Below are 27,595 nucleotides of genomic sequence, written 5' to 3'. Positions count from 1 at the left end.
CTGATTACAGAATGCTTTGAGGAAGCAATCATGCATACTTTCACAGACTGAGCATGCCCACAGAGAGTTGAGTCTTATAGACTAGCGAGCAAAGGCATTTCCAGATAGTTCAGTTAAACAATTGAGAACAGGACACTTCTGAGACAACAGCTGAGATTCAAACAAAAGAAGATAAAGTGAATAATACATTTGGAAATGGATTTCTAGACGGATAACAGGACTGTTGTAGTTGAACAGAATGACATGTCCCCAAAGGAAAAAAAAAAAAGCTAGTGATTAGGTCACAAAAGATCAGACAAGGAACCCTGCACATTGCAGAGATGCCACGAACAGGAGGAATATAAGCATCTGCAGAGTTAATGTCTTGTATTCCTATCCATACAAGGGAAACAACTGCACCGTTAACACGGCCCACCCTGCTTCCTAAAATCCTGCTCACATATGAAATTTCTTTAACGTATTTCTTTACATATAAATTCATTCCTTTTCCTTTTTTTTTTTTTGGTTAATAATTTAGTTTGGTAAGAGAAGACGTTCCAGTCAGAAACTAAAAACTGAAATGCTCAACACTGCAGAAAATGTGGTTTCTTAGAGTCTGTCCTTTACCAGAGTAAGTATTTTTAAAACGAAATATGAAATTATCTCTAATAACTTTATGCCAAAATGGCAACAAAATTACCTTTAAGCATTGTGTAGACATACTTTATATATGACCTTGACTAAAGTAGACACAGACTATTTAGATGAAGTAATAACCTTATAAAAGGAAAAAGGGAGTATTAGGTTTGAAGAAATGGCAGAAGGAGCTATGAGATGCAGGTTAGAGAAAACATGCTTGCTGGCAATGCCACATTCATGAGGTCAATGCAAGAGTCTTAGCATTCTCATTCTGTATGTAATATGTACTTGCTAAATAAAGTTCATATCTTACCATGAACTCTTGATCCCGTACTAGAATCATCACTAATACCTTGTGGACTTACGTCTTCAAAGGATGTAGTATCTATGTAAAATAGTAGAATGGATATAAAATTTTTTTAACAAAAAAAATTGTAACATTTTATTTATGCAGAATATGGAAATTTTTAAATCATGTACAGTGCATCTTGATTTAACATATTTCATATACTCAATCAGAAACTGGAATAGGAGTAAGAAACAGAGTAACTCTGATGTGAGTTGACTTGCTTAAGGAAAATACCAGAAGCACTGAAACAACCTCCCTGTGACCCTGCAAAGTGAAGCAAGAGCCTGGGTTGTTCTGTGTGGTTCCCTGATGTTGTAGTGTTTCTAGGTTTTTTGTTTGTTTGTTTTAAAGCTTCTATCACTCTCTCCTTTTCTTTCTTTTACTTGGTTTACATTTCCATTTCTTGTTAGTTCATTAGCTGTTTATTATGAAAGACCTAGGAAAGATGTAGTTATCTGTATGATGTTTTAAATTTTTGAAATGATTTGAAAATTCTCTCAGATTAAATCCAGACTGTTTTGATAATTATTTCAGGTTGCTGCTGTCAAAAAAAGTAAACATCGAAAGTCAAATAAAAATTCCTGTTGCCAACAGTTACACCACAGTGCAAATAGCAGACGGCCTATACCTTTATTATTAACCAACTGCTTGGATCTGAAGCCTGTAGAAGAGTTGACAGTTGAAAAGTTGATGGCTGTAGTAGAGAAGGCCATAGCTCCCAATTCTTTTCTCCTTTTACCCGTTGAAATATCATCAGGAACCTCCAAATTCTCAGTACTACCTGTCCACTGTCCTCCTGCTAGGACCATGGACTGCACCAGGTCATTCATGGCTGGGATGCAAATGAAAGCAAATGAATCAGCATGGTTAATGTACTTGCTCTTATTTCTATTTTGTATTGATTATTGTCTATGGATTAATGTAAGTGAAATAAAAAACTAACCACAAGGTCATTTGAATTACGACATGCATTTAGCTGTATGAAATGAGGAGGCCAAAGCTTGATAAACTTCAGTAAATAATTTTATCACCCTCCACCCCCTTTAGAGGTAGGAAAAGGAATTTTACTCAGTACAACTGCCTTTTGAGCAGTGATGTGCAATGTAATTAGAAGCCTTCAAAATGTGGTTTTGTGGTGACAAAAATGGAATGAATAAAGGTAAGATGGAGAGCAATTCTTTACAGCATCACTACTGAAAATGATAAAGAGTCCTTGGTCAGAGCAGGTTACTGAAGAAATTATTCATTTTATGAATCAAATAAGTATACCAGTCAATAAAAACCTGAAAGAGAGGATATCCAGTGACAGACATTTAATGCGATTAATTACCCATTCCACTTAAAAAAAGAAAAACCAGAGTATCAGTATATAAAGAATGACAAACATTTTCAAGGATTACAGGCCATTTTATTTATTTATTTAATCCTAGTTCATTAAGAAAATAAATACCTAATGCTAAAGGTTTTGTTATATTTTCTTTAAGCAAATTTCTTTGGGAAGAAATCTTTATGGCATATAAAATTAAAGTTTTTTTTCTGCCAACTTTTAGAAAGCACTGGAAATTTATAAGTATATTACATGTATGACTAAACATATGCATGTATATGTATAAATGAACATACATATAATGCAGATTCAGTGCCAGTTTTGAAAAAAAAAATTCTTCCAGCTCCATGGGTTACAGGAAGACTGCACTTTGCAAAATAAGAAAATTGGCACAGTCCAGAGAATGGTTAGTGAAAATTAGTAATGGAAGCCAGTGTAGTCATTTGAAAGAAGCTGAACTGTCATAAAGTCTTACACATGGAACGACGGTAGCAGGCCTTCATTTTGTCTTTATCCTTCGGTCTGTTCCTCAAAAAGGGCAGTCTTTTCAGTGCAACCACTTTAATGTCAGAGCATGAGAAAAAACAGAAACAGAAAAATGAAAGAAAAAAGGGAGAAGAACAGATGGGAGTTAAATGTTGAAATTAAGGACAGAAATGAATGTCTGAGTTTCAGCTATGTAAGCTACACTACAGCTATTATTCTCGTGCTGCTGAGTGATTATGAAATATGAAATATGTACTTTGATACTTTAAAATACTTGGGAAAGCACTGAAGACAATGGTGAAAAACATATACTTAGAAAACCTGGACTGACTGAAGTCCTATAAATACAGGAAATGATAAGAACTACTTACTGAAGGAACAATTTTTCTAGTTAAGTTGTAAAGACAGATAGACCTATATTACTAGGGCCACTCTTGGTGGACCAGGGAGCGTATGTGATGAAAATGTAGAAGGCTTTTCACGCCTCTGTTTTAACTCTGCTTTCTGTCATGCCAAGTGGCATGTGGGATCTTCATTCCCCAACCAAGGATCGCACCTGTGCTGCCTACAGTGGAAGCACATGGAGTCTGAACCACTGGACCACCAGGAAGTCCCCATTTTCTTTAACTTTTTAAATTATAAGGTTTTATTTTGGAAAAAAATAATTTAGGAAAATGTACATCCTGTATTTTAGCAAAATACCTCAACAAAAACTAAGGTGTTCCAGGATGTCTAAAATAACCTAAAGAAACTTTTAAAACTCTCATTATTTCTTTAAATGTTAACAAAGAAAATAGGAAACTACTTCTTGGTTTAAACTGAACTCTGATGCATTATTTAGAAGCACCACAGAAATATATATTCTTCTAAGACAAATCTTTCAAAAGATGGCATGAGCAATTATATTAATTTCATTTTGCAAAAGATTGGCTGGAAGAAAAAACAGAAGTATTTTGATAGTAGCTTTTAAGCTCTGATAGCCTAAAAAATAAGGAGGCATCCTAAAAAGCAAGCAAAAATGATAGAAAATTATGTATTTATAACATTTTTAGATATTTTGAAGGGCTTTGGGAGTCAGTTTATTTAAAACAATCATAGCACGACACAGGGAAATTATCAATATATGAATGAAAATTAGGATTATAACTACAGTAGGAGTCATTAACATAAAAATTTAAATGTTCACTAGAGTAACATTCTTAAGCTATACTTTAATAAGATTTTAATGGAAAATATTATTATACCTCTTTGGAGCTGCAATTTAAGAGGCAGGGAAAAAACTCACATTAAGATTTAAAAGCATATTGCATACAGCCTTAATAACTAGGCTCTTTCTTACGGTTTGCTCTTATCTTATAAATAATAAGAAGCTCTTTTGACAAACTGACAAGTATCACTCATTAAGGAGAATGCAGACATACAGCTTTTTAACTTACTTATTTGATTGCTATTAAGAATAGTCATGACTCATTTAAACTTTTTGTTTCTAGCTCGGAAAACACAGCTGTTTTCAATGATTAAAAAGAAATGAACTGAAAGCAATGTAAAAATGGACACTTAGCTAAAACAAAGCTGAATGGTTGCAACATGCACATGTCTTGTTTAGATACTTTCTTTTTCTGTTTTCAACTGTTTTCCATAGACTGCTTTACTGACACTCTTCCAAATGGAAAGGATAAGAGGAGTTTTATATTTGCCAGTGGTGGAAAGTGATCATTCTTATGGCAATTAGTTTGTAGACATACAATGTTCGCTTCCCAAACTATATTGAAATTATGGGAACATTAGAATGGTGGGGTTTTCTGCTTATTTTTAAAATTCTAAAACTGAATAACTGCTGGAAAGAAGAGTATTACTTCCTTCTGATTTTTACTCTGGATGTTTCCAGCATAGAGTATGAAGGAATGACAGACTGAGAATTTAAGATGACCTTAAAAAAGACTGTTGTACCTTTCTTATATATATTCTCCTACTTGAATTATCTTCCTTTAATTAAAAAAATTATATATACCCATGACCATTTCTCATTAAATCAGATGCCAGATATTTTATATCCAAAGGTAGTAGATAAAATTGAATCATCTGGCACCTTTTTAGGGAAAACTTGATCTAAACCAGACTAATCTTATGAGAACAGATAGAACTAAACCACTTTCTTATAACACAAACATGTTTTATATGCAAAGGTAGTAGATAAAATTGAATCATCTGGCACCTTTTTAGGGAAAACTTGATCTAAACCAGACTAATTTTATGAGAACAGATAGAACTAAACCACTTTCTTATAACACAAACACGTTTGTATGTGTGCATGTATGAATATGGTACTCATGTACGTGTATGATTTTTTGTTGCTTACTTGTGGATTCTAGTTCTTAGGGTGCTATAGCTGTATTCTTAAATACAGCCTATAATGAATGTCTAATCTCTTACACTCTAAAACACTGTCTTTTCAGAGATAATTCCCCTGAGGACAAAACCATGTCTATACAGTTTTTTGAGTGTTTTGAGAGCTGCCCATACAGAGTCTATCCCTGGGAGAAGTAGTGGCTGCTTTTGCCTGCTATTTACTTCTAAAGAGTAATATTGAAATGTATATATTATTACATACAAATGTATACATATATATAGTATCTATCTTGTACATACATCTTATGTATAAACATACACACATATATATGCTTTTAAATTTAGTGATTCTGGTGAGGGTGTGAGTGGATTCAAAATATCCTGTTTACATATGTTATAAGAACATTGCTAGTAGTCAAATTCTCCTATATCTTCAAAGGGCCTACCACTGGATTCTTTTCTCTTAAAATATTCTTCTTTAGGCTTTTACTTTGCTCTTAATGTTTAGCTAAACACACTAGTAATGAAATCAAGAGAGTATTAATTGTGGAAGTCACATTATGATATTACACTTCAACATTTGTAATTAAAAAAATTAAATCACAAGTTTATACAAAAACTTGTATCTCCAAATCCATTTTAACTGAACCTTTACCAAGCAATCCCTCAATAACTTTTATAACCTTCAATTATTTCTAAATCATTGAAAAACATTCTCTTCCAATTCATAGCTATTTTTCTTTGCTTCCTCCCCCTCAATGTAACTTTTTTCCAATTTGATACCATCAAAGTATGATTAAAACCTCATTCTAAAAAGCCTTATTACTCTATTTAGTTACAAATAATTATGAAAATGAAATCTTATGAATATTTCTCAGTTGCTCCTCATAATTGCCCTGTGAAGTAGGACACAAAAGTAAAAGCCCTGCCCACATTAACAGAACTAGCAAGTGGCAGGGGTATTCTGGCTCTCATTTCACTGTTCTTTCTATACTATTTTACCTTCCTGGTCAAATGATGGTATCTCTTTGTATTTCTCTAAATACACAATAAAGAAAATAACGTGGCTATGCAGTACTGCAGTATGCAATGAATTTTAAAATCATATGAAGTTAAAAAGAAATGCATTCATCAGACATTATCCCAAAGGACTGTGGAAGCTATTTAAAAGAAATCTTTAGTAAGGAGTCTAAATCAATTCTAGAGATCACAAATGTTTAAAGAGTTTAAGCACTCACTGCTGCTTTTCTTGGTCCCCAAAGTTTGGCCATCTTCTAAAGAGTTTGAACCTACTGAAGAACTATCTTGACTATCTTGATGGGGGAGTTGAAGAAATCCTTCACTGGAGTCTGAGCGGGTTGGTGTTAAAGTTAGTGATTTCTGTCGTTCCCGATTAACGTCTTTCTTAGACTTTATCAATTTTCTCATTTTTAGAGTAATCCAGTTGCCTCTCCTAATAAAGTAATTTTTAAAAGTCTTATCAGTTTAAAATTCAGCATATAAATCCCTCTCAAAATCAGAATCTTTTTTTCCCTCAAAATGGAAAAAAAAAAAAAAAAACCCCAACTGGATAATAGTACCTTCTAGGAGGAGATGGGTCATAAAATTTGTATTGATCCATAATTTTCTCTTCTAATTTCTCCTTTTGTCGTCTTAATTCATTTAACTTATCACTATAAAAATAAAGTTACATTTAGGACATCATATTTTGTACAGTTATGAATATTATTTGGATTCTATAATCTAACTTCTCCCCAAAACACAAAGAAATACAGATACCATAGTTGACAACTAAGAATTTAATAGGGAGTAACAACAGAACTGTTTTCAAGTTTTTCATTGTCTTTTAATTTACAACTTACTTAAATAAAAGGATATAGGACTTAGAATCTCAATTTTCAACAGGATTTATTTGTCTGAAGGAAATCATCTATATTACAATATTATCATGACAAAAGAATTCTCTCAACATCTTTCTAAAGTTATTAAACAACATTATATGCATAAATACACTAGCTTCACCACAATTTACTAATAATCAAGCTCTGTTGATTGTTTCACATCTCTCTTGTACTTGATCTTAACTACCACTGCTTGTGAATTATTTTTCACTAGATTATTTCAACAACCTTAAAACTTATTCCTTGTCTCTAATTCTTAAAACCTTCAATCTATACTCTAATGTCATCAGTGATTTAAACAAACAGCACAAATCTGATTATATTATCCCTGCTCAAATTTTTCAGCAAGTTCTCTGTACAGCAAAGAAAAACCTTTGTAAAGTGGCTCCTGAGTGTTTAGCCACTTCTCTGCTACACCTCCTTCCACAATTTTGCTCCAGTATGACAAATTAACTTTTAGACCATATATCATAATCATAATACAGTTTCATTACACCTCTTTTGTCTCTGCATTTGCTGCTCTCTTGGCCTGTTATGCCTCCTCAGGCAAAATCCTACTGAATCTTTAAGTCTCAGCTCAATCATCTTTACAAAGTCCAGCTTCTCTTGCAAGCTAAGGTACTTCTGCCCCTCTATTTGCTGTATTTCTATGGCTTCCTATAACATACCTTCATTATAGAAATTATTTTTACTTCTTGTTTTATATTAATAGATCATTAAGAGCTGGATCTATATGTTTTCATTTTAGTATTTCTGGTTATTAGTATACTGCCCAGAACATAACCATTAAAATATACTGAAATAATAATGTTGAAAATTAGGAAAAATTAACATTGCATTCTCTCTGCCACCTGAGTAATATTTCAGAGTGAAAAATTATTTGGTACCTACATGTACTGTCTTTGTTCAACATGGAAAAGATCCTTGCTTTCCATATTCTGCTCCAATAGTGTTCTGTTCTGTAGCATTAACGTCTGAATTTGATCTAGTAGATGTCGATTTTCTTCTTCTAAATTTCCTTTAAGTTGGCTTAGCAACTGTTTCAAACACAAACATTTATTTTTTAAAATACCAACATTTACATTTGACACAAATCCCCCAAAGCATCTGAAAAATATAAAGTACTTCACAAAGTTTTAAGTCTTCTGCCAGTGAACAATCAGATGGTTGTCCTTTGATTAGAATTAGTGATTATTTTAGTAATAATGACATCTAAACTACTGGGTTATGTGCTAGACATTTATGTTTTCTTAATTCTCAGAAACACTGGGTTTAACATATAGTAAGCTATCTACTTCCAAAACCATTGCTGTCTTTACAACCGTTTTGACTTAAGAGTTCAAAGCTAGATACATATCTCTGGCCTTCTGTTTAAATAGCTATAAAATGCTAAACAAATTAGTAATTCTCTAAATCTTAACTACTCCACCCATCTATAAACTGAAGATAACAACTCTCATCCCCCAAGACTGTTGCAAGGATTAAATAATATATGTGAAGTAGCTGGTGTCATGCCTATGACACACAGTAGGTACTTTACCACATTCTTCCTCTAACCATTGTTGTCAAGAAACCTCAAAAGTTTGTGTATAATTTTTATGGCTTGAACCAAGGGAGTCAGGTAATATTGTAAATGGGTGGTCATATTACTGATTATTACCGGCAGTTAGGCTGCCAGCATGATTGAGCTGCTTCTCTGTAGTTAGCAGAAACTAGAAATATGTCTCAGGCCAGAGGTTCCAGCAGAAGTCAGAAAGCCCAAAGCAATGATTATCAAAATTTAATATCACTTGTAGAATATATTTTTATAATAAAGATTTCTGAGTTCTAGCATTAGAATTCAGCAAGTTTGGATTTTTTTTTAGAGCTCTGTATTTTTTTTTAAAAAAGCCAACAACAACCCCTTCTCAAAACAAAAAAAAAAAAAAGACAAAAACCTGAAAACTTTCAGAAGGTAGAAATAAGCAAATAGTATAATACTATGAATATGCATAAATAGCCATCTAGATCTAACAACTGTCAATACTGTGCCGTTTTATTTATCTATATGTTGTTAAATTGAAACGTAACACATGTGGTAGATTCACTGCAAAATTGAATGCAGTTTTCCTCCCTGTACCCTCTTGTGCTGTGACTTCTTACTTTTCCTATCAAGAAGCGAAATCTATTAATACTTCGTCTCTTCTTGACCTGGGAATCCCTTTGGCTAAGGGAAGGAGGCAGAAGCGATGGTGTGATAGTTCCAAGCCCACGCCTCAAAAGGTTTATGTGTTTCCACTCAGGCTCCTGGAATCCTCTTGAAGGATGAGAGACCACACATGGCACAGAAAAGTTACACCAGTTGGGGCCACCTTAGACCAGCCAGCTCGAAAGGCGCATGCTGGCTCACTGCAGATACATAAACAAGCCCTACTAAGATCTACTGATCTTGGACCACACATCAATGCAGACCAGCACATCTGCTCAGCTGACCCAGAGACTCAAGAGCAAAAGTAAATGTTCAGTCTCTTACCACTGAGGTTCTATGTTTCTTACACAGCATTACTGTATCAGCAGACAACTCATAAAAGATATATAGAAAAAAGAACAAATTTTAAGTGTACATACAGCTCAGTGAATTACCATAAAGTGAACTCAAGAGTGAACCAGTACTCAGATCAAGAAACAGCACATCAATTGTATTCCAGAAACATCTGTTGAGTGCTCTTCCAATTACCACACTTCCCATAGAGAAGTCTCCAATACTATGGATTCATTTTTCCATTCCCTTCAAATCACTTTATTATATGACTTAATCCCTAGCCAAGGGTGGGTTGATTGTTGGGACAATCATAAGGTAGTCAGGGCCCTTTCTGATTTCTCTTGAGCGGTCTTTGAGACCACCAGTGACATGCAGGATCTTACCAAGACCAATTATGGCTAGCTGTCTCATTCTCTGGATCTCCCATGTTAAATTTCTGAGTAGTCTGTTCATCTGTGATTTGCCCCATGCAGTGTTTCAGGCTACCTGAGTTAGCCTTTGACAATCCTCCAGTAGCAAAGCTGCTGGTTTCAAGGCATGCCTCTTGACTGAACTCCCAGTTATGGAGAAAGGGGAGGAGAAGACTCAGAATGGGAGAAGTCACAAAATAAACTGCAATTCCTACCAAAAGCTGAGTAGTTTTTCTTTAATTCTTCTCAATTTATGTCTCTGCTTGAGTTCCAGAGCCCTAAAAGTGGTTCTTTTTATATCTTCTTCCCATTCTGTTGTTTCCGGGAAAGTGGATTTGTCACGTTCCTTTTTTCTTTCTGGCCATGTTGTGTAGCATGCAGGATCTCAGTCCTTGTTTGTCATGTTTTCTGTAAGTCTGGACTTCCCTGGTGGCTCAGATGGTAAAGCGTCTGCCTACAATGCGGGAGACCCGGGTTTGATCCCTGGGTTGGGAAGATCTCCTGGAGAAGGAAATGGCAACCCACTCCAGTACTCTTGCCTGGAAAATCCCATGGACGGAGGAGCCTGGTAGGCTACAGTCCATGGGGTTGCAAAGAGTCAGATACGACTGAGCAAATTTACTTCACTTTCTGTAAATCTATGACCTCTATTATATTTTATTTAGATTTTATAAATCACAAGCAGAATGAAGGTTCCATAATTTCTGAACTTTGCTGCATAATTAAATATATATGATATCAAACTAATTTTTCCTTCCATTAGTTTGTGATTTCAGACAAAAAGCTTTTAAGTATTATTTTCTGCTACAGTCTATTCCTTTTTTTTTCTTCAGTCTATTCCTAATTCTATTTAAGGGTTTTGCTTAAGTGCTGATTTTCTAAGTTTCAAGAAATTCAGATGTTAAGCTATACTCAAAACTTTAACGATTTAAAGACCAATCACAAAATGTAAGAATTATAATATTTAAGGCTTTCAGAATTCTTTTTCTATTTCAAAATTTCTATCACATTATCAACTCATCATAGGAAGAAGCCCAGAATCATGTTAAGAGCACAACTGTATACATAAGGCAGATGTCACTTCTGTTCTATATTTCCCAATAGCTATTTCCCAATAGCTCCCCTGTTTTACTCAGAAAAGTATTTTACAATGGCCTATAAGGCAACATGGGCTTCCCCTGTGGTGCAGTGGTGGTAAAGAATCTGCCTGCCACTGCAAGAGAACAAGAGATGCAGGTATGATCCCTGGGTCAGGAATATCCCTTGGAGTAGGAGATGGCAACCCACCCCAGTATTCTTGCATGGAAAATTTCATGGGCAGAGGAGCTTGGTGGCCTACAGCCCAGGGGGTTGTAAAGAGTTGGACAAAACTGAGAACAACACATACATAGGGCAATGTATCTGGCCCAGGAATATCTCCAAGCTCATCTCCTCCCACTCTCCTCGTTTGCTCATTCTACTCCAGCCACACTAGCTTCCTTGAGTGTTCCTCAAACACACCAGGATTCCTCTGGTCTAGATTAACTGTGTGGGCTGACTGCCTGGAAGGTTCCTTCCTCAATGTCCACATAACAACACACTGCTGCTGCTACTGCTAAGTCGCTTTAGTCGTATCCGACTCTGTGCGACCCCATAGACGGCAGCCCACCAGGCTCCCCCGTCCCTGGGATTCTCCAGGCAAGAACACTGGAGTGGGTTGCCATTTCCTTCTCCAATGCATGAAAGTGAAAAGTGAAAGTGAAATCTAAATAAAATATAATAGAAGTAATAGATTTACAGAAAGTGAAGTAAATTCGCTTAGTCGTATCCGACTCTTTGCGACCTCATGGACTGCAGCCTACCAGGCTCTTCCATCCATGGGATTTTCCAGGCAAGAGTACTGGAGTGGGGTGCCATTGTCTTCTTCAAACAATACACTAATCTCCTTCAAATCTTTGTTCAGTGATGCCTAGTTAAAATTGCAATTTGTATTCCTCATCTATTCCGGCAGTCCTCATCCCCTTTTACCTCTCTCCATTTTTACTTGTACATAACTTTTATCTTGTAACATACTATATGTGTTGCAGACTAATTTTCAAAATGGTTACAGCAGTATTTCCAGTCCATGTGCTCTTCCAGAATCTTGCCATTCACCATCAAGAGGCTGAGTCTCTCTTTCCCTTTAACCTGGATGGGACTCTGCCTCAATGACTAGAATGCAGGGGAAATGATGCTGCATGACTTCTGGGGCTTGATCATTAACACAGAGATGCCTTCTGTCTGGTTCTCACCATGGTGTTGGAAAGCCCAAACCAGTCCATGGGGAGAGATCACAAGAAGAGGAGACTGACGCTTTCAGCTGATGGCCAGCATCAACCACCAAACATGCAATTAGCCTTTCAAATCTTTCAGCTGAGGGCCCACATTTAAGTGGAGGAGACAGACTGGCCCCAATGTACCTGTCCAAATGCTGACCCACTAGCTATGGGAGCACTCATATATACCACTGTATTTTGGGGTAAATTGCTATACAGCCATATGTAACAAAACACTGAAACACTATATATTTTCACTATGCATTATATTTATTGTCTACTTCCTTCCACCAGAATATAAATTCCACAAAGGAAGAGATTTTTCCCTTTTTGGTTTACATGCCAAGTGGTCAGTAAACATTTTTTCATTAAACAAGGGTTAATTTGTCCAAGTATGTGAACATATGAGTTTAATAGTAAAAAATGTTGAAATTAAAGAAGGAAGAAGGAGGTTTTTCTAAATTATTTGTGAATTTAAATTATCCCTAGTTTTTTTAGAAATATCTCATTAAACATTAAACGTACTGCTACTGTCATTATGATGGTTTACCTTTTTAGGCTAGTCTTAATGCCTAAAGGAAGGAAACGGCAATTAAATTTGTTAAGCTCACCTCACACTGGTTATTTAGCTTGGTGGATGTGATGTCCAATTGTTGGTACTGTTCCTTTAACTTTGAAAATTCCGCTTCTAATCTTGTTTGTTCCAGTTTCGAATTATTTAGAAGACTTTTCAAGTTTTTATGGTCAGTTTGTAAAACTTCAGTCTCTTTTAAAAGCTGATTATATGTATGATTCAACCTATAATTGGAAATCATGATAGAAAGACTGTCTTCATAGCTTTCATTGTAATTTACACAATGTGAAACTCCTGTAAATCACATTTAGACATACTTAAAGAATAGAAAAGATTCTCTTGCCAGTGACTAAACTCATCTAGAATCAGTTCCAAGTCTGTAAAAACTAAATTAAAAAAATTTTAAGCATTAATCAGAAAATATTTAGCTTAAAGGACAAAGGAGAAAATAATCAATCCAGTATTAATTAACCTAGAGAATTCAAAGATTCTATAATTCAACATGAAAAATAAAGAAAAATCAGATCAAACAAATAATCAATCCAGTATGAGAGATGGTAACCTATCAATCTGTTGCCAGATAACTAAGATATACATACTAAAATCAAAATTCTAGTAATTGAGATTTCTGCAAATTATTCATATTTATGCAGTCCTCAATTACTAATGACAAATTTTGGATTTTTTAAAAAAATCAAACTATAGCCTTATCTGTCCTTTCTACTATTACATCTTTAGAACAAGGTCCACTGACCTCTAAGAGAGAGATCAGCATATTTTTTCTGTAAAGGACCACAGAGTAATAAATACCGTAGGCTTTATGGGTTGCATGCTATCTATAGCGTGCTCTTCTTTTTTGTTCCCCATCACATTTTAAGGTGTTAAAAACTGTTCTTTGTTTGGGAGCTATACAAAGCAGGCTGCAGTCTAGATATGGCCTGCTAAGTTAGCTGTAGTTTACCAACCTTGATCTTAACGGCATTAAGATCTGGAACTCATACAAGGTAGAGAAAGCCAAACAAACTTTTTCTCAGCAAGATATTTGCTCACAACTATCTAATAATTTATTTCAACTCATTTCCTAAAGGATTTGAGTCTGTTTATAATAATTATAAATAACAAAATAATACATTAAAAAAATAAGACTTGGTAAAAAAGTAAAATGGCAACACCAGAAACATCCCATAAACGCTCCATTAGCAGGCTGAATCCATGTATGAATGCATACCATGTGTGTGACAGCTGTGTAAACCTCACAGAGGCATACAGATAACTACTTAATACTTTGAGGGAGATATAAAAAGAATATACAATGTCCTCAATATCATCCCAAAGGCAGATACTAAAATCAGCTCTTTAAGAGAGTTTTTTTTACACTGTCCCTCAAAGCTGAGAACATTAACACAGAAATGCAATTCAGATAACATAATTCCAAAGATGCCAAGATAACCTAGTATATGTAAGAAGCTTTCTTGTCTTGGCATTATCTAAGATTAAAACTTAGGTGATTTAGAGAAATGAATAAACTATTGTTCTTTAGATTAAGTCTCCACAAATATCTTTTATTTGTGAAAGAGTTCTTCCAGGTTTTACTTGAAGCATTTTCTTTCCTGAGGACACAGCCATGAGTGCACAAAAGCTGGGTAAGAAACCAAAGTACTGAGACACAGAAAATACTCTACTCAAGACCATTCTTCCCCTCCAAGACTGCATATTGGGTGAACTGCAATCAAATTCATCAAGCTCAAATTCTTCTTGTCAGTTAGGTTGAGTTCCTTCTCTGGAGACTCATCATTTACATATACAATTAGATTCTGGAAGGTCTACTCAAGTTCACAAGCTGCCCCAGTTTGTTTTGAATTCCAACAAGAAAAAAGGTTAGGTTCAAGATGGGATTTCCACAGTAAATGCATTCCCCAATGTTCTACCTGTAATAACAACAACAACTGTGTCCTTGTATCCTATAACTTGTCACAATTTGGTCTTTCATTGTTTATAATATACAAATACATGCTCCTTGATTCTAGCTTGGTGTTAAGATTATTAAGTTCAAATCCATCAGTACAGAATTTCTATTTGTAACAACTAAATTAAAAACTACGGAGTATGAAAATGGCTCGAGAAGTTTAGGGATTTTTTTTTTAATAAAAGAAAGGAAATAGATGTTTAATTCTAAAAATAAACTGCATTAAATTCATAATAGGATAAATACTGAATGATACCCATTTGAATTTTGTGTGCTTTTAGCACTTTCACTAGGGCAATGTAAATACAGTAAACAAATGTTCAGATTGTTCAAATTTTTCAAAGGCTTCTAAAAATTTTTTGAAAATGTACCCTTATGGAGTAGGCTGATCACCAGTTGACAAGTTTTGATTTTGCCAAGGCTTCAAATTAAAAAATAACTGCCCCATGGTAATATGAGCTTATTAATATGTAAGACAGTTAAAAATAAGACTACAAAACGAGTTAGCTAGAAAATGACAAGGCCACTCACTTGTAGCAACTCTGAAAGACAAGAATTATGATACCAGACTAGCAGAAAGAAAGATATAGAGAGTCAGGTTTCACTACATTCTGTCTCAATAAAGTATACAAATGCAATCAACATACAGAAATTTTGTTATATACTGTGCCTTAAAAACTTAAGTATTTGAATAAATCAAAAGAGAAACAATCAGAGAAAGTTCAAGACCCACACTCTTGTCTGAATCACTTATAACTAGCTAAATGATGCTGTTGGGTAATTTATGTATTACCCTGGTGTCTTTTTTAAAAATTCTAAGTTACGGGTAGTACTGCAAAGGGGTAACATACCCGTTGGATATAATGAATACAAAATTATATATATATACATATTTATTACCTATCATTTTCACCACAAAGCTTCTTGAATTCTGCAGCTACAGTCTCATGGTTTTTGTTTTTAAGCAGCATTTTTTCTTGTTCTACTTTCAGTGTTTTTTCCAAATCTTCCAACTGTCCTTTCTGTTTTAGTAACTGATTGTAACTGGAAAAAAAATGTTATGCATTTGGTTTATAATATTTCTTTAGAAAAAAAAATTTTAGAAATAATGGAAATGACTTAATTTAATAAATATCACATAAAGCATGTAAGTTTATATACATTTCCTATATAAATTATCTCAGATCTGTTTAACATATGAAATTTATTACATTATTCAATTCAAATTGTTTTCTTAAATTGGTTTTAAGGTAACAACACAAGAAAAGATGATAAATTACCGATCTTCAAGGTCTTTATGTTCCACCTCAAGATTTTTGTGGGCAGACTTTAGAGTTCCATGTTTAGCAATCAGAGTCTCATATTCTGAAGCCTGCCGTTCATGTAGGAGTTCCAGCTTTTCATGATCTTTGACCAGAGAATCATAGAGAGATTTCAGATCTTCTCGCTCTTTGATTACAGATTCATTTTCATTTTCTAAGGAAGACTGCTGGATTAGGAGTTGTGCATTCTGGTTCATAAGTGAGGTACTTTGGGAATTAAGGGTGGAATTTTCAACCTACAAGAATGTATACTGTATCAGACATCAGAAAAATAGTTTATTTATAATTCTTTTACAATAAAAGAATGTTAACTTTAGGAAGCACTAAATAAATCACAGCAGATATATTCATATTATACTAAGAAAATTTGGATTTTAGATCCCAAAAAGGTAGACTACCATTTAATTTTGATTTTTGGTAGGTGTTACATATTTTTTGAATTGATTATTTTAAATGAAGGTGATTAGCAAAAACCCCATAAGAGTAAAAAATTTTAAATGCCAGTTTATCATTTTCTAGAAGTTGACTGACAGTTGATAGAGCTGAAAAACTACTTGTGAAACTCAACTGGTAATTTTCTCAAGTCTAAATTAAACCAGGGCTTTCCAGGAGGCTCAGTGGTAAAGTATCCACCTGTCAATGTAAGAAATGCAGGAGACATGGGTTCAATCCCTGGGTTCAGAAGATCCCTTGGAAAAGGAAATGGCAACCCACTGCAGTATTCTTGCCTGATAAATCCCATGGACAGAGGCACCTGGTAGGCTACAGTCCATGGGGGTCACAAAAGAGTCACACACAACTTAGCAACTGAACAACTAAATCAAATCAGTATATTCTTTTTCATTTGGAAAAGAGTTATAGAAAGAACTTTTGGATTCAGAGGGGGAACAACTCCACTTTTTAAGAGGTTTCAGAGAGTTGTACTTTCCCCTACCTGACTGCTCTATTTGAAAAGACACTGCTGCTGCTACTGCTGCTAAGTCACTTCAGTCGTGTCCGACTCTGTGCGACCCCATAAACGGCAGCCCAGCAGGCTCCCTAGTCCCTGGGATTCTCCAGGCAAGAACACTGGAGTGGGTTGCCATTTCCTTCTCCAATGCATGAAAGTGAAAAGTGAAAGTGAAGTCGCTCAGTCGTGTCCGACTATTAGCGACCCCATGGACTGCAGCCTACCAGGCTCCTCCTCCATGGGATTTTCCAGGCAAGAGTGCTGGAGTGGGGTGCCATTGCCTTCTCCCTGAAAAGACACTAGTAGTATTAATTGCAAGATGGATCCTTTGAATTAAGGGTAAGTCTAAAGACAAAATTCTCATGCTGTTATTTTCCAATAACCTAACTGATATGTTACAATAATACTTTAAACAAGGGTTTCTACCTGATTAATTATAATTAACTTGTTGAAATGGGTGAAAGGCCATAAAGTCAATGTAAATAAAATTATTTTTATTTAATGAGTAAATTTATTACTTTAGACACTCTGACATTTTCAAAATGCTGATATCCAAAAATTTGGCATAGTACTATATAAAAATACTTTATCTTCAACTAATTGTTAAATTCACTCACTAAGAAAAAATGTTAGCTTATGTCTATTCATCCTTATTTTAAACCATAATTCAAGAGTTTTGTTGCATATCCCCACAATGTTACATTACAACCTGAAGCTTGGCGTTCTGTGTTTGAAGAGTGGTATTCTGCTCCTGTAATGATACTGTCTGCCTCTGAAGTGCAAGAATCTGAGCCTGCAAATTATTGTTCTGTGTTTCAAGTTGTTTCAGTTGAGTTTTCAATGCTTGCTTCTCTGCTTGCAGTGTAGCATTCTGAATAAAGAAAAAACATATTAAAAATAAAAGCATCAAACATATTTCTGTTTAACAGATACTAGAATGTTATACAAGTGTTCATTACCATGCTAATCCAAAAAATCTCAACAACCTTAAAAGAGAAAAAGACAAGACATTTCCCCTGTAACCCAAATTGTAAAAAGATACTTAATCTAGGAAAGAAAGCAATACTAAAACCTTAATACTATTGTCTCTGTGTTCTGCCTGTTTTATAATGTCCAAAGAACAACATATTCCATTATAAGTATATTTATTAACAAAAAAAACTAGAATGGGATTGTCAGTTCTGTGATTTTTATGCTACTCAAAAGTGCCCGGAGCAAACAGGGCTGTGTCTAGCCAAGAGACAGTGAACCTTCTGCTAACTCCCCAGAGGCAAATACCCATGTACACATACACAAATATGTAGCGGTCCCTGGGGTAGCAGCAAAATTAAGTGTTTTACAAACACAATTATTTAGAAGAGAGGCAGGAACAATCTTAACCATCTGTTTAAAAAATTTAGTACATAATAGAACTAACAGATGTTACATACTTTTCTCCAGTGTTTTTTTTTTCATGGTAGAACACACTTACTACAACTGTTTTAGCTATATGACTTCTGGAATGAATCCAAATAAAACATACTATTTTCAATTTTCCTAATATATAGGATCATATTTCAATTTTATAATTAAATGGCTGAACTGCCATGCAAATCATTATATTTAAAATATGATGTTTGTTTTAAATATTATATTCTCAGGATTATTTCTAAATAAAAACTCATTTAAAAATTAGCATCAAAAAATATAAACAAAGAATCGTCTAGAAAATCAAAATAAAACTTTAATATACAAGGCCAGAATTTATATATATTGCAACATACAAAAAAGATTACAACTGAATCACAACAGATATCTTTATCATTATTTTATATTATTGGACAATGACAACATTCACTTTATAGGCTTTCAAGTTATATATACTACATGTCACAGTATAAAAGTTCAATCATGAATTAATTGATATTATACTATAAAATCAAAGGTGAGAAAGAAAAATGCTTTAAAATAAATGTTGACATTGTACTTCTCTTTTGTTCATCTGATCACAAAGGGTAAAAAAAGTTTACACTAGAAAAATAATATGGGATCAGTTCAGTCAGTCAGTTAAGCTGCTCAGTCGTGTCCGACTCTTTGAGACCCCATGAATCACAGCACGCCAGGCCTCCCTGTCCATTATCAACTCCCGGAATTCACTCAAACTCATGTCCATCGAGTCAGTGATGCCATCCAGCCATCTCATCCTCTGTCATCCCCTTTTTCTCCTGCCGCCAATCCCTCCCAGCATCAGTCTTTTCCAATGAGTCAACTCTTCACATGAGGTGGCCCAAGTACTGGAGTTTTAGCTTCAGCATCAGTCCTTCCAAACAAAACCCAGGGCTGATCTCCTTCAGAATGGACTGGTTGGATCTCCTTGCAGTCCAAGGGACTCTCAAGAGTCTTCTCCAACACCACAGTTAAAAAGCATCAATTCTTCGGTGCTCAGCCTTCTTCACAGTCCAACTCTCACATCCATACATGACCACTGGAAAAACCATAGCCTTGACTAGACAGACCTTTGTTGGCAAAGTAGTGTCTCTGCTTTTGAATATGCTATCTAGGTTGGTCATAACTTTCCTTCCAAGGAGTAAGTGTCTTTTAATTTCATGGCTGCAGTCACCATCTGCAGTGATTTTAGAGCCCCCAAAAATAAAGTCTGATACTGTTCCCACTGTTTCCCCATCTATTTCCCATGAAGTGATGGGACCAGATGCCATGATCTTCGTTTTCTGAATGTTGAGCTTTAAGCCAACTTTTTCACTCTCCTCTTTTACTTTCATCAAGAGGCTTTTTCATTCCTCTTCACTTTCTGCCATAAGGGTGGTGTCATCTGCATATCTGAGGTGATTGATATTTCTCCCAGCAATCTTGATTCCAGCTTGTGTTTCTTGCAGCCCAGCATTTCTCATGATGTACTCTGCATATAAGTTAAATAAGCAGGGTGACAATATACAGCCTTGACATACTCCTTTTCCTATTTGGAACCAGTGTGTTGTTCCATGTCCAGTTCTAACTGTTGCTTCCTGATCTGCATACAGGTTTCTCAAGAGGCAGGTCAGGTGGTCTGGTATTCCCATCTCCTTCAGAATTTTCCAGAGTTTATTGTGATCCACACAGTCAAAGGCTTTGGCATAGTCAATAAAGCAGAAATAGATGTTTTTCTAGAACGCTCTTGCTTTTCGATGATCCAGTGGATGTTGGGAATTTGATCTCTGGTTCCTCTGCCTTTTCTAAAACCAGCTTGAACATCTGGAATTTCACAGTTCACGTACTGCTGAAGCCTGGCTTGGAGAATTTTGAGCATTACTTTTCTACCGTGTGAGATGAGTGCAACTGTGTGGTAGTTTGAGCATTCTTTGGCATTGCCTTTCTTTGGGATTGGAATGAAAACTGACCTTTTCCAGTCCTGTGGCCACTGCTGAGTTTTCCAAATTTGCTGGCATATTGAGTGTAGCACTTTCTTACATACCATTCTGATATAACAAAAAGGTGCACCATTTTCCACTTATATATGTGAGATATATAAGTATATTCACTTATACTGTTATAGTTCAGCTCTTCAGAAACCAAAATGTACAAGCTCTAATGAGTCTGGGTATCCTTAATATGAAAAACTCCTATAGTCTATAATGAATGGAAGAGATAACTGAGAGTAGATAGGGTATCTAAGAACAAGAGAAGGTTTACAATGGAAAATGATGAAGTTAACAAACATATGTACTAGCAAATCAGCAAAAATTACCAGTCTAATATAGGGTAGCCATCTTTATAAACCCATTATCTAAATGAGTACAATATGTCAACCAGGTAATTTCTCCCCAGTGGAAATTTACAGATGAAGTAAGTGGGAAAAGAGATTCATCTTATAGAATATAACACACCAAGTTTTCTGAAATTAATTTTTAATCCAGGTGATTGATAGATAAATATATATGACTGAATAATGAAACATGAATTTTTATATGTAGCTGATAAATACAAAAAAGGATATAAAATAGCTCACTAATAATTTAAAACACACAAATTAAAATATTTTCTATCACTTAAATAGAAATTACAAGGTTGGGAATACCCAATGTCAATCTGGAATAACAGATATTCTATTAGTGGAACTGAAAATTCACTTTTTTGAAAAGCTTTTACAACAGTTTATCAATTAAAATTAAATACACACACAGAAATCTCTCTCTAGATATGCTCTTTGGCCTATCAGTTCTACTGTCAGCAATTTACTACCCTAGGACGTTCCCTGGCGGTCCACTGTTAAGACTCTGCCAGCCCAATGTAGGGGGTGCAGGCTCGATCCCTGGTTGGGGAACTAAGACCTCACATGCTGTGGGTCCAAGAAAGTTAGGGCTTTCAAGGTGGTGGTAGTGGTAAAGAATCCACCTGCCAATGCAAGAGATATATTAAGAGACTCGGGTTTGATCCCTTGGTCCGGAAGATCCTCTGAAGGAGGGAATGGCAACCCCCAGCAGTTTGGAGAAGGCAATGGCAACCCACTCCAGTACTCTTGCCTGGAAAGTCCCATGGACGGAGCAGCCTGATAGGCTGCAGTCCGTGGGGTCGCTGAGGGTCAGACACAACTGAGTGACTTCACTTTCACTTTTCACTTTCATGCACTGGAGAAGGAAATGGCAACCCACTCCAGTGTTCTTGCCTGGAGAATCCCAGGGACAGGGGAGCCTGGTGGGCTGCCGTCTACAGGGTTGCACAGAGTTGGACACGACTGAAGTGACTTAGCAGCAGCAGCAGCCAGTATTCTTGCATGGAGAATCTGACAGACAGAGGTGCCTGGAGGGCTGTAGTCCATAGGGCTGCAAAGTCGGACTCAGCTGAAGCAACTTAGCATGCAGAACATGTTAGGGGTTCCCAGGTGGCACTAGTGGTAAAGAACCCGCCTGCCAATGTAGGAGACTTAAGAGATGGGGATTCAATCCCTGGATGAGCAAGGGATTCCCCTGGAGGAGGAAATAACAACCCATTCCAGTATTCGGCTGGATAAGGTCCATAGGGTCACAAAGAGTTGGACATAATAGAAGAGAATTAGGATGGAGAAACATGTTATAACATGGATTTTCACAGCAGCAAAATCTGAAAAATAACTTGAATGTCCACTGATATGGAATTTATTTAAATCAATTATGGTAATATATACACAATGGAACAGTATGTGGTCATTAAATAAAATTATATAGCTCTGTATGTGCTAAAATAGATCTAAGATAAAATAATTGAAAAATGGAAATAAGGTCTCAAAAATGTAAATCTGTAAAAGAAATAAAACTCTTATAAATAGATACCTCACAAACATTTTCTGGAAATATAAAACAGTTTTCAGTGATTATTTTTGGATGAAAAAGTAGAAATTAGTAGTGTAAGAGATTAACTTTTGTCTTCATGGCTTAGTTTTCAATAAACAAATTAGAAAACAATAAAACCAAAGTTGGCTTAACGCTCAACATTCAGAAAACTAAAATCATGGCATCCGTCCATCACTTCGTGGCAAATAGATGGGGAAACTGGAAACAGTGGCTGACTTTATTTCTTTCTGCAGAATCACTGCAGATGGTGATTGCAGCCATGAAATTAAAAGATGCTTGCTCCTTGGAAGGAAAGTTATGACCAACCTAGACAGCATATTAAAAAGCAGAGACATTACTTTGTCCACTAAGGTCCATCTCATCAAGGCTATGGTTTTTCCAGTAGTCATGTATGGATGTGAGAGTTGGACTATAAAGAAAGCTGAGCACCGAAGAATTGATGCTTTTGAACTGTGTTGTTGGAGAAGACTCTTGAGAGTCCCTTGGACTGCAAGGTGATCCAACCTGTCCATCCTAAAGGAGATCAGTCCTGAATGTTCAATGGAAGGACTGATGTTGAAGCTGAAACTCCAATACTTCGGCCACCTGATGCAAAGAGCTGATTCATTTGAAAAGACCCTGATGCTGGGAAAGACTGAAGGCAGGAGGAGAAGGAGATGACAGAGGATGAGATAGTTAGATGGCATCACCGACTCCATGGAGACGAGTTTGAGTAAACTCTGGGAGCTGGTGTTGGACAGGGAGGCCTAGCGTGCTGTGGTCCATGGGGTTGTGAAGAGTCGGACATGACTGAGCAACTGAATTGAACTGAACTGAACCACAACTCTTTTACTTGTTAGCACATTAAGTTCTTTAGGCTCACTCATCTTTGAAAATGGTTGCTGAATTATTTTCTACAGTAAATATTTAATAAATTCACTCCGTACATATTTATTAAAAATCTGCTATCTACCAAGCACTGTTTTACACAGAGAAGGCACAGTGATGTAAAAGAAAGACAAGCTACCTGCATTCAGGGAGCTTTTTTATAGTCAAATAGTAAATCAGTGAATACAAAAAATTAACTGGTAAAAAGTTCCATGAAGAAACTAAGCAAGGCAGTGGTGTGAGAGTAAATGGTTTTAGGTTGGGGACAACTGCTTCAGTGGAGAAGGGGTCAGGGAAAACCCCCTACAGATGACATGTTATGTGAGACCTGAATGTTGACAGAAGCCTGTCACGTGTTCCAGCTAGGGCAAGCAAACAGAAAGGCCATGAAAGAGGAATAAACAGAAAACGCCAATATGACTAGAATTAATTTGCTTATTAAGTACCAGTCACTGTTCTGTTTTCCACATATTAACAGATACCAATATTATCCTCAGATTAATAAACAAGGTAAGTAGAAGACTAATATGGTATAAGGCTAGAGATACAGGCAGGGCAATGTCAAATAGGATCTTATGGATATAGTAAAAAGTATGGAAGTGAAAGTTAAAGTGTTAGTTTAACTAACTTTGTGTCCGACTTCGCGATCCCATGGACTGTATGTAGCCCGCCAGGCTCCTCTGTCCATGGAGTTGGTAGTCATTCCCTTCCCCAGGGGATCTTCCCGACCCAGGGATTGAACCTGGGTCTCCTGCACTGCAGGCCTATTCTTTACTTCTGAGTCACCAGGGATTTCATTATTAATAAAATGGGAAACCACTGAAGATTTTAAGTAGGAAAATGACATGACCTGGATTATGTTTTAAAAATAACTCTAGGGTTTCCTTGGTGGTCCAGTGGTTAAGAATCCACCTTGCTGCAATGCAGGGGACACTGGTTTGCTCCCGGGTTTGGGAAGTTCCCACATGCCACAGGCTACTAAGCCCACGTGCAGCAACTACTAAACCCATGTGCAGCAACTACTGAAGCCTGCAAGCCCTAGAGCCCATGCTCCACAAGAGACACCACCGCAGTGAGAAGCCCACACGCCGCATCTAGAGCAGCTCCCACTCTGCAACTAGAGAAAGCCCGTGAGCAGCAACAAAGACCCAGTGCAGCCAAAAATAAATAAATAAAAAACCTCACAAATTATTTTAAAAAACTCTAGGTTACTACATTGAGAATGGGTCAGTTTGGGCGAGAAGTGAAAGGGGCAGGCCGGTTAGGGTGATACTCTTTTTTAAAAGTCCAGATGAGGGATAAGGGTAACTTAGACTAGAGTGTTAGCACCAGAGACAGAGAGAAATAGATGAGTTTGCATTCTATTTACATGACAGAGTTGACAAAGCTTGCTGATGTGCTTACATGACGATGATGAAGAAAAGAATATTAAACTGTTCTTGTCTTAATACTATACTTAATACTATGAAACAAACTGATCAAGAAAGTATAAAATGAACAAAACTACAAAACCAGATTAGATAAACTCTGTTATATATTCAGTGATCCTTGACTTCTAAAAAACTTTATTCCTTCTAAAATACTTACATTTCTTTCAACTTCAATTAATCTGTCTTTAACTTTCAGAAGCTCTCTAGTTGTTTCTTGACTTTCTCGCTCCCACTTGTCTTCACCAGCAGCTGGAGGAGAGCTCTGAACCATTCTTTCCTCATCCTGTCTCTGTTTGAGAGCCTCATAATTCTTTTTCACCTAAAATTTTATTTTAAAATATCTTTTAAAATTGAAGTATAGTTGATTTATAACATTGTTTTCATTTATTTAAAAAGGGAGAAAACATACCACCAAGGTTATATTTATCATAATTAAACTCCACAACGGTCTGGTGAATGTGAGAGACAGTTTATTTAAAAATATAATAATATATACAATTACCATTATTATCATTATCACAATTTATGCATTGTAAAGTGCAAATGTTTTCCTCTAGAAATATTAATATACCCTGCTTAAGTGTCATGTTGCTATTATTTTGTAATTTCAGATCCTGTTGCTTATGATGAAAATATCACTGAAGAATAGATGAATATAGACTTGTTGCTAAGTACTAACAATTGTTTTTAGAGCTGTTTATAATTGGTTTAGAGATTTCAGAGATCCCCATGTCAAGAACAAAAACTTGACACATATATTAATTTCCCTTAAAAAGAATAACTGAAGCTGAGGAAGTATCTATCTATGTATGGTCTTTTTAAAAGGATTATGTTGCCCAGAATGACCTGTTAATAAATAAATGACTTCTTTATACAGATATTGACCCACATAAAATTACTATTATTCATTTTATAAAGAGTGAATAATCCAAGGATATATCTTATTCAGGGTTCTCTGGTATGATTATAACCAAATCCTACTTTAACAGAGCAAACTCAAAACTAACAAATTGGTCATCATCCAAAATTAATGATTAACTAAATTGCTCTCTTCAATTTAAATTATTGTTATACTGAATTACTAGTTTTTCCTAGGAAATGATTATCATAAATTTCTAACTTAAACCCAAACTTTCTATTAAGACAAGTATATAGATGTTTAAAATAATTCAATGTCTAATGCAACCTCAAGAAAGCTTTATGGCTCAAACTTTGCTACTACTACTGAGTTAGACAATAATTTGAGATTACAGAAAATAAGATGCCCAGATAGAGTGTCACTTAAATCTTGGCAAATGATTGAACATATGTTCTGAGATCCTGATTTTCCACTTTAAAAAAAAATACTTCTGACACCCTAAAATATAGATGGATAACATAATTTCCAGTCTATTTTACATTAATTTCTCACAGGCTCTTTTTTCAAGGCTTGTAAGAGTTACGGACATATGTCATTATAAAGAAGGGGATGTGAGAATAAAATTCAGAACTTCTCATTTTCAGTCCACTGTTCTGTTAAGTTTCAAAAATGGTCCTTTACCTTATATATCATTAATCAGAATCTTTAATTTATGTTCATATTGAAAATGACATTTTCCATCAGGGTTTTTCAGAGGCAGTGTACAGGTGGGTGTTGCCTTCTTATCTAATTTATTAATTTAAATAAATTAAATGCCTTTTAATTGGGATGTACAGACCATTTACATTTAATGTGATGACTGACATGGTTTGGTTTAAAACTGCTATCTTGCTATTTATTTTCCATTTGTCCAACCTGTAGTTTGTTCTCTCTTTTTTCTTTTTCTGCTTTTAGTTGGATTTTTCGATTCTATGTAATCTCCTTTGCTGGCATTTTAGTTATACTTCTTTGTCATACTATTTTAATGTTTACTTTATACTTATTACTCATATTTAGCTTTCATAGTCTATGTTAACTATGAAACAACTAGAACAGTATAATTAATCAATCATATATTAAAAACTAGAACAGTGCAATTTCAGTTGAATGCATGTTTATGGCAGAAAACTAGTCCAATAATAATAATTTGGAAATCTTCCACTTCCAAATGGCTGAAAGTGGAAGACAGTCTCTAACTTTTAGACTTGAAACACATCATATACCAATCCATACTTAAACCCATTTATTTTCTGGCTTAGTAGCTTCATGAAATTGACTTTATTTGCAATATAGTGATACTGCATAAAGGGCAAAAATTCAGAAAAAGAAAGATGATTAATGAAATGTGGTAACAAGTTTTACTTTATATTTTTTTTAGACAACACTTATGCTGACTAAACAAAGTTCTAAAATTCCTTCTGTAAAAAAAATGTTCTGTGTTAATGTCTGAGACAAACACCAGCAATGATGTGCAAATGAGGAACCAATCCTTTTCCTCTCCTGTATGAGAAATTAACCTTTGAGTAACTTTCTCTGGAAACCTGATAAAACTACAATGTTCCATGCTACCAGTCAAGAAAAATGACTTCTGATGGGTAAACTGTATTTGTACAAGAACTATAAATACCTAATAAGAAGCTACATCTTTGGACTTCTCTGAGTGTAGGAACTCTTAAATCTTAAGACTGTGAAGATCTTAAATCCATGCATTTGGAGATGCTGCAAGGGATGATGACTGGTATTAAGCATGACGTCCCAAAGCCAGAGCAGCTTTCACACTTACCCAATGTGAATCTTGTCTTCTTGCGTCTGAACTATCATCTAGTGAGAAGATGACTCTCAGACAAATATGTGAAGAGGGACACCAGATTGTGCCCTACTATTAGCTTATACTTCCTATAGTGCTCTGAACTGAATGGTTCTAAATGTGGCCTATAATAAGCTTGTCAGCCTGAATGTTTGGTTGACTGTAAAACCACTCCAGGTATGACTACAGAGCTAATAAAAGGGAGTAAAAGGCAGAACATGATT

The 27,595-nt window shown here is 35.4% G+C and overlaps 1 protein-coding gene across 5 annotated transcripts in view; it reads right to left on the bottom strand.

Moving 5' to 3' along the window:
• Nucleotides 1-27,595, bottom strand: part of CCDC88A (coiled-coil domain containing 88A) — a 118,899-nt gene that overhangs the window by 11,428 nt on the left and 79,876 nt on the right. For 3 of the 5 annotated variants that reach the window (XM_070379555.1, XM_070379554.1, XM_005889468.3), the window contains exons 18-28: nt 24,824-24,985; nt 17,776-17,937; nt 16,076-16,353; nt 15,696-15,839; nt 12,867-13,053; nt 7,922-8,067; nt 6,710-6,802; nt 6,368-6,582; nt 2,770-2,853; nt 1,596-1,799; nt 932-1,003 (exon numbers count right to left, since the gene is read on the bottom strand). In XM_070379555.1, coding sequence (XP_070235656.1) covers nt 932-1,003; nt 1,596-1,799; nt 2,770-2,853; nt 6,368-6,582; nt 6,710-6,802; nt 7,922-8,067; nt 12,867-13,053; nt 15,696-15,839; nt 16,076-16,353; nt 17,776-17,937; nt 24,824-24,985 — 1,747 coding nt within the window. The remainder of the gene's footprint in view (nt 1-931; nt 1,004-1,595; nt 1,800-2,769; nt 2,854-6,367; nt 6,583-6,709; nt 6,803-7,921; nt 8,068-12,866; nt 13,054-15,695; nt 15,840-16,075; nt 16,354-17,775; nt 17,938-24,823; nt 24,986-27,595) is intronic. The other 2 variants (XM_070379556.1, XM_070379557.1) reach the window with 1 other exon arrangement.

Source organism: Bos mutus, chromosome 11 (genome assembly GCF_027580195.1).
Source record: "Bos mutus isolate GX-2022 chromosome 11, NWIPB_WYAK_1.1, whole genome shotgun sequence".
Classification (NCBI taxonomy): Eukaryota; Metazoa; Chordata; class Mammalia; order Artiodactyla; family Bovidae; genus Bos; species Bos mutus.
The sequence above is the reverse complement of the archived record's forward strand: the minus strand, read 5'-3'. Positions and strand labels throughout refer to the sequence as shown.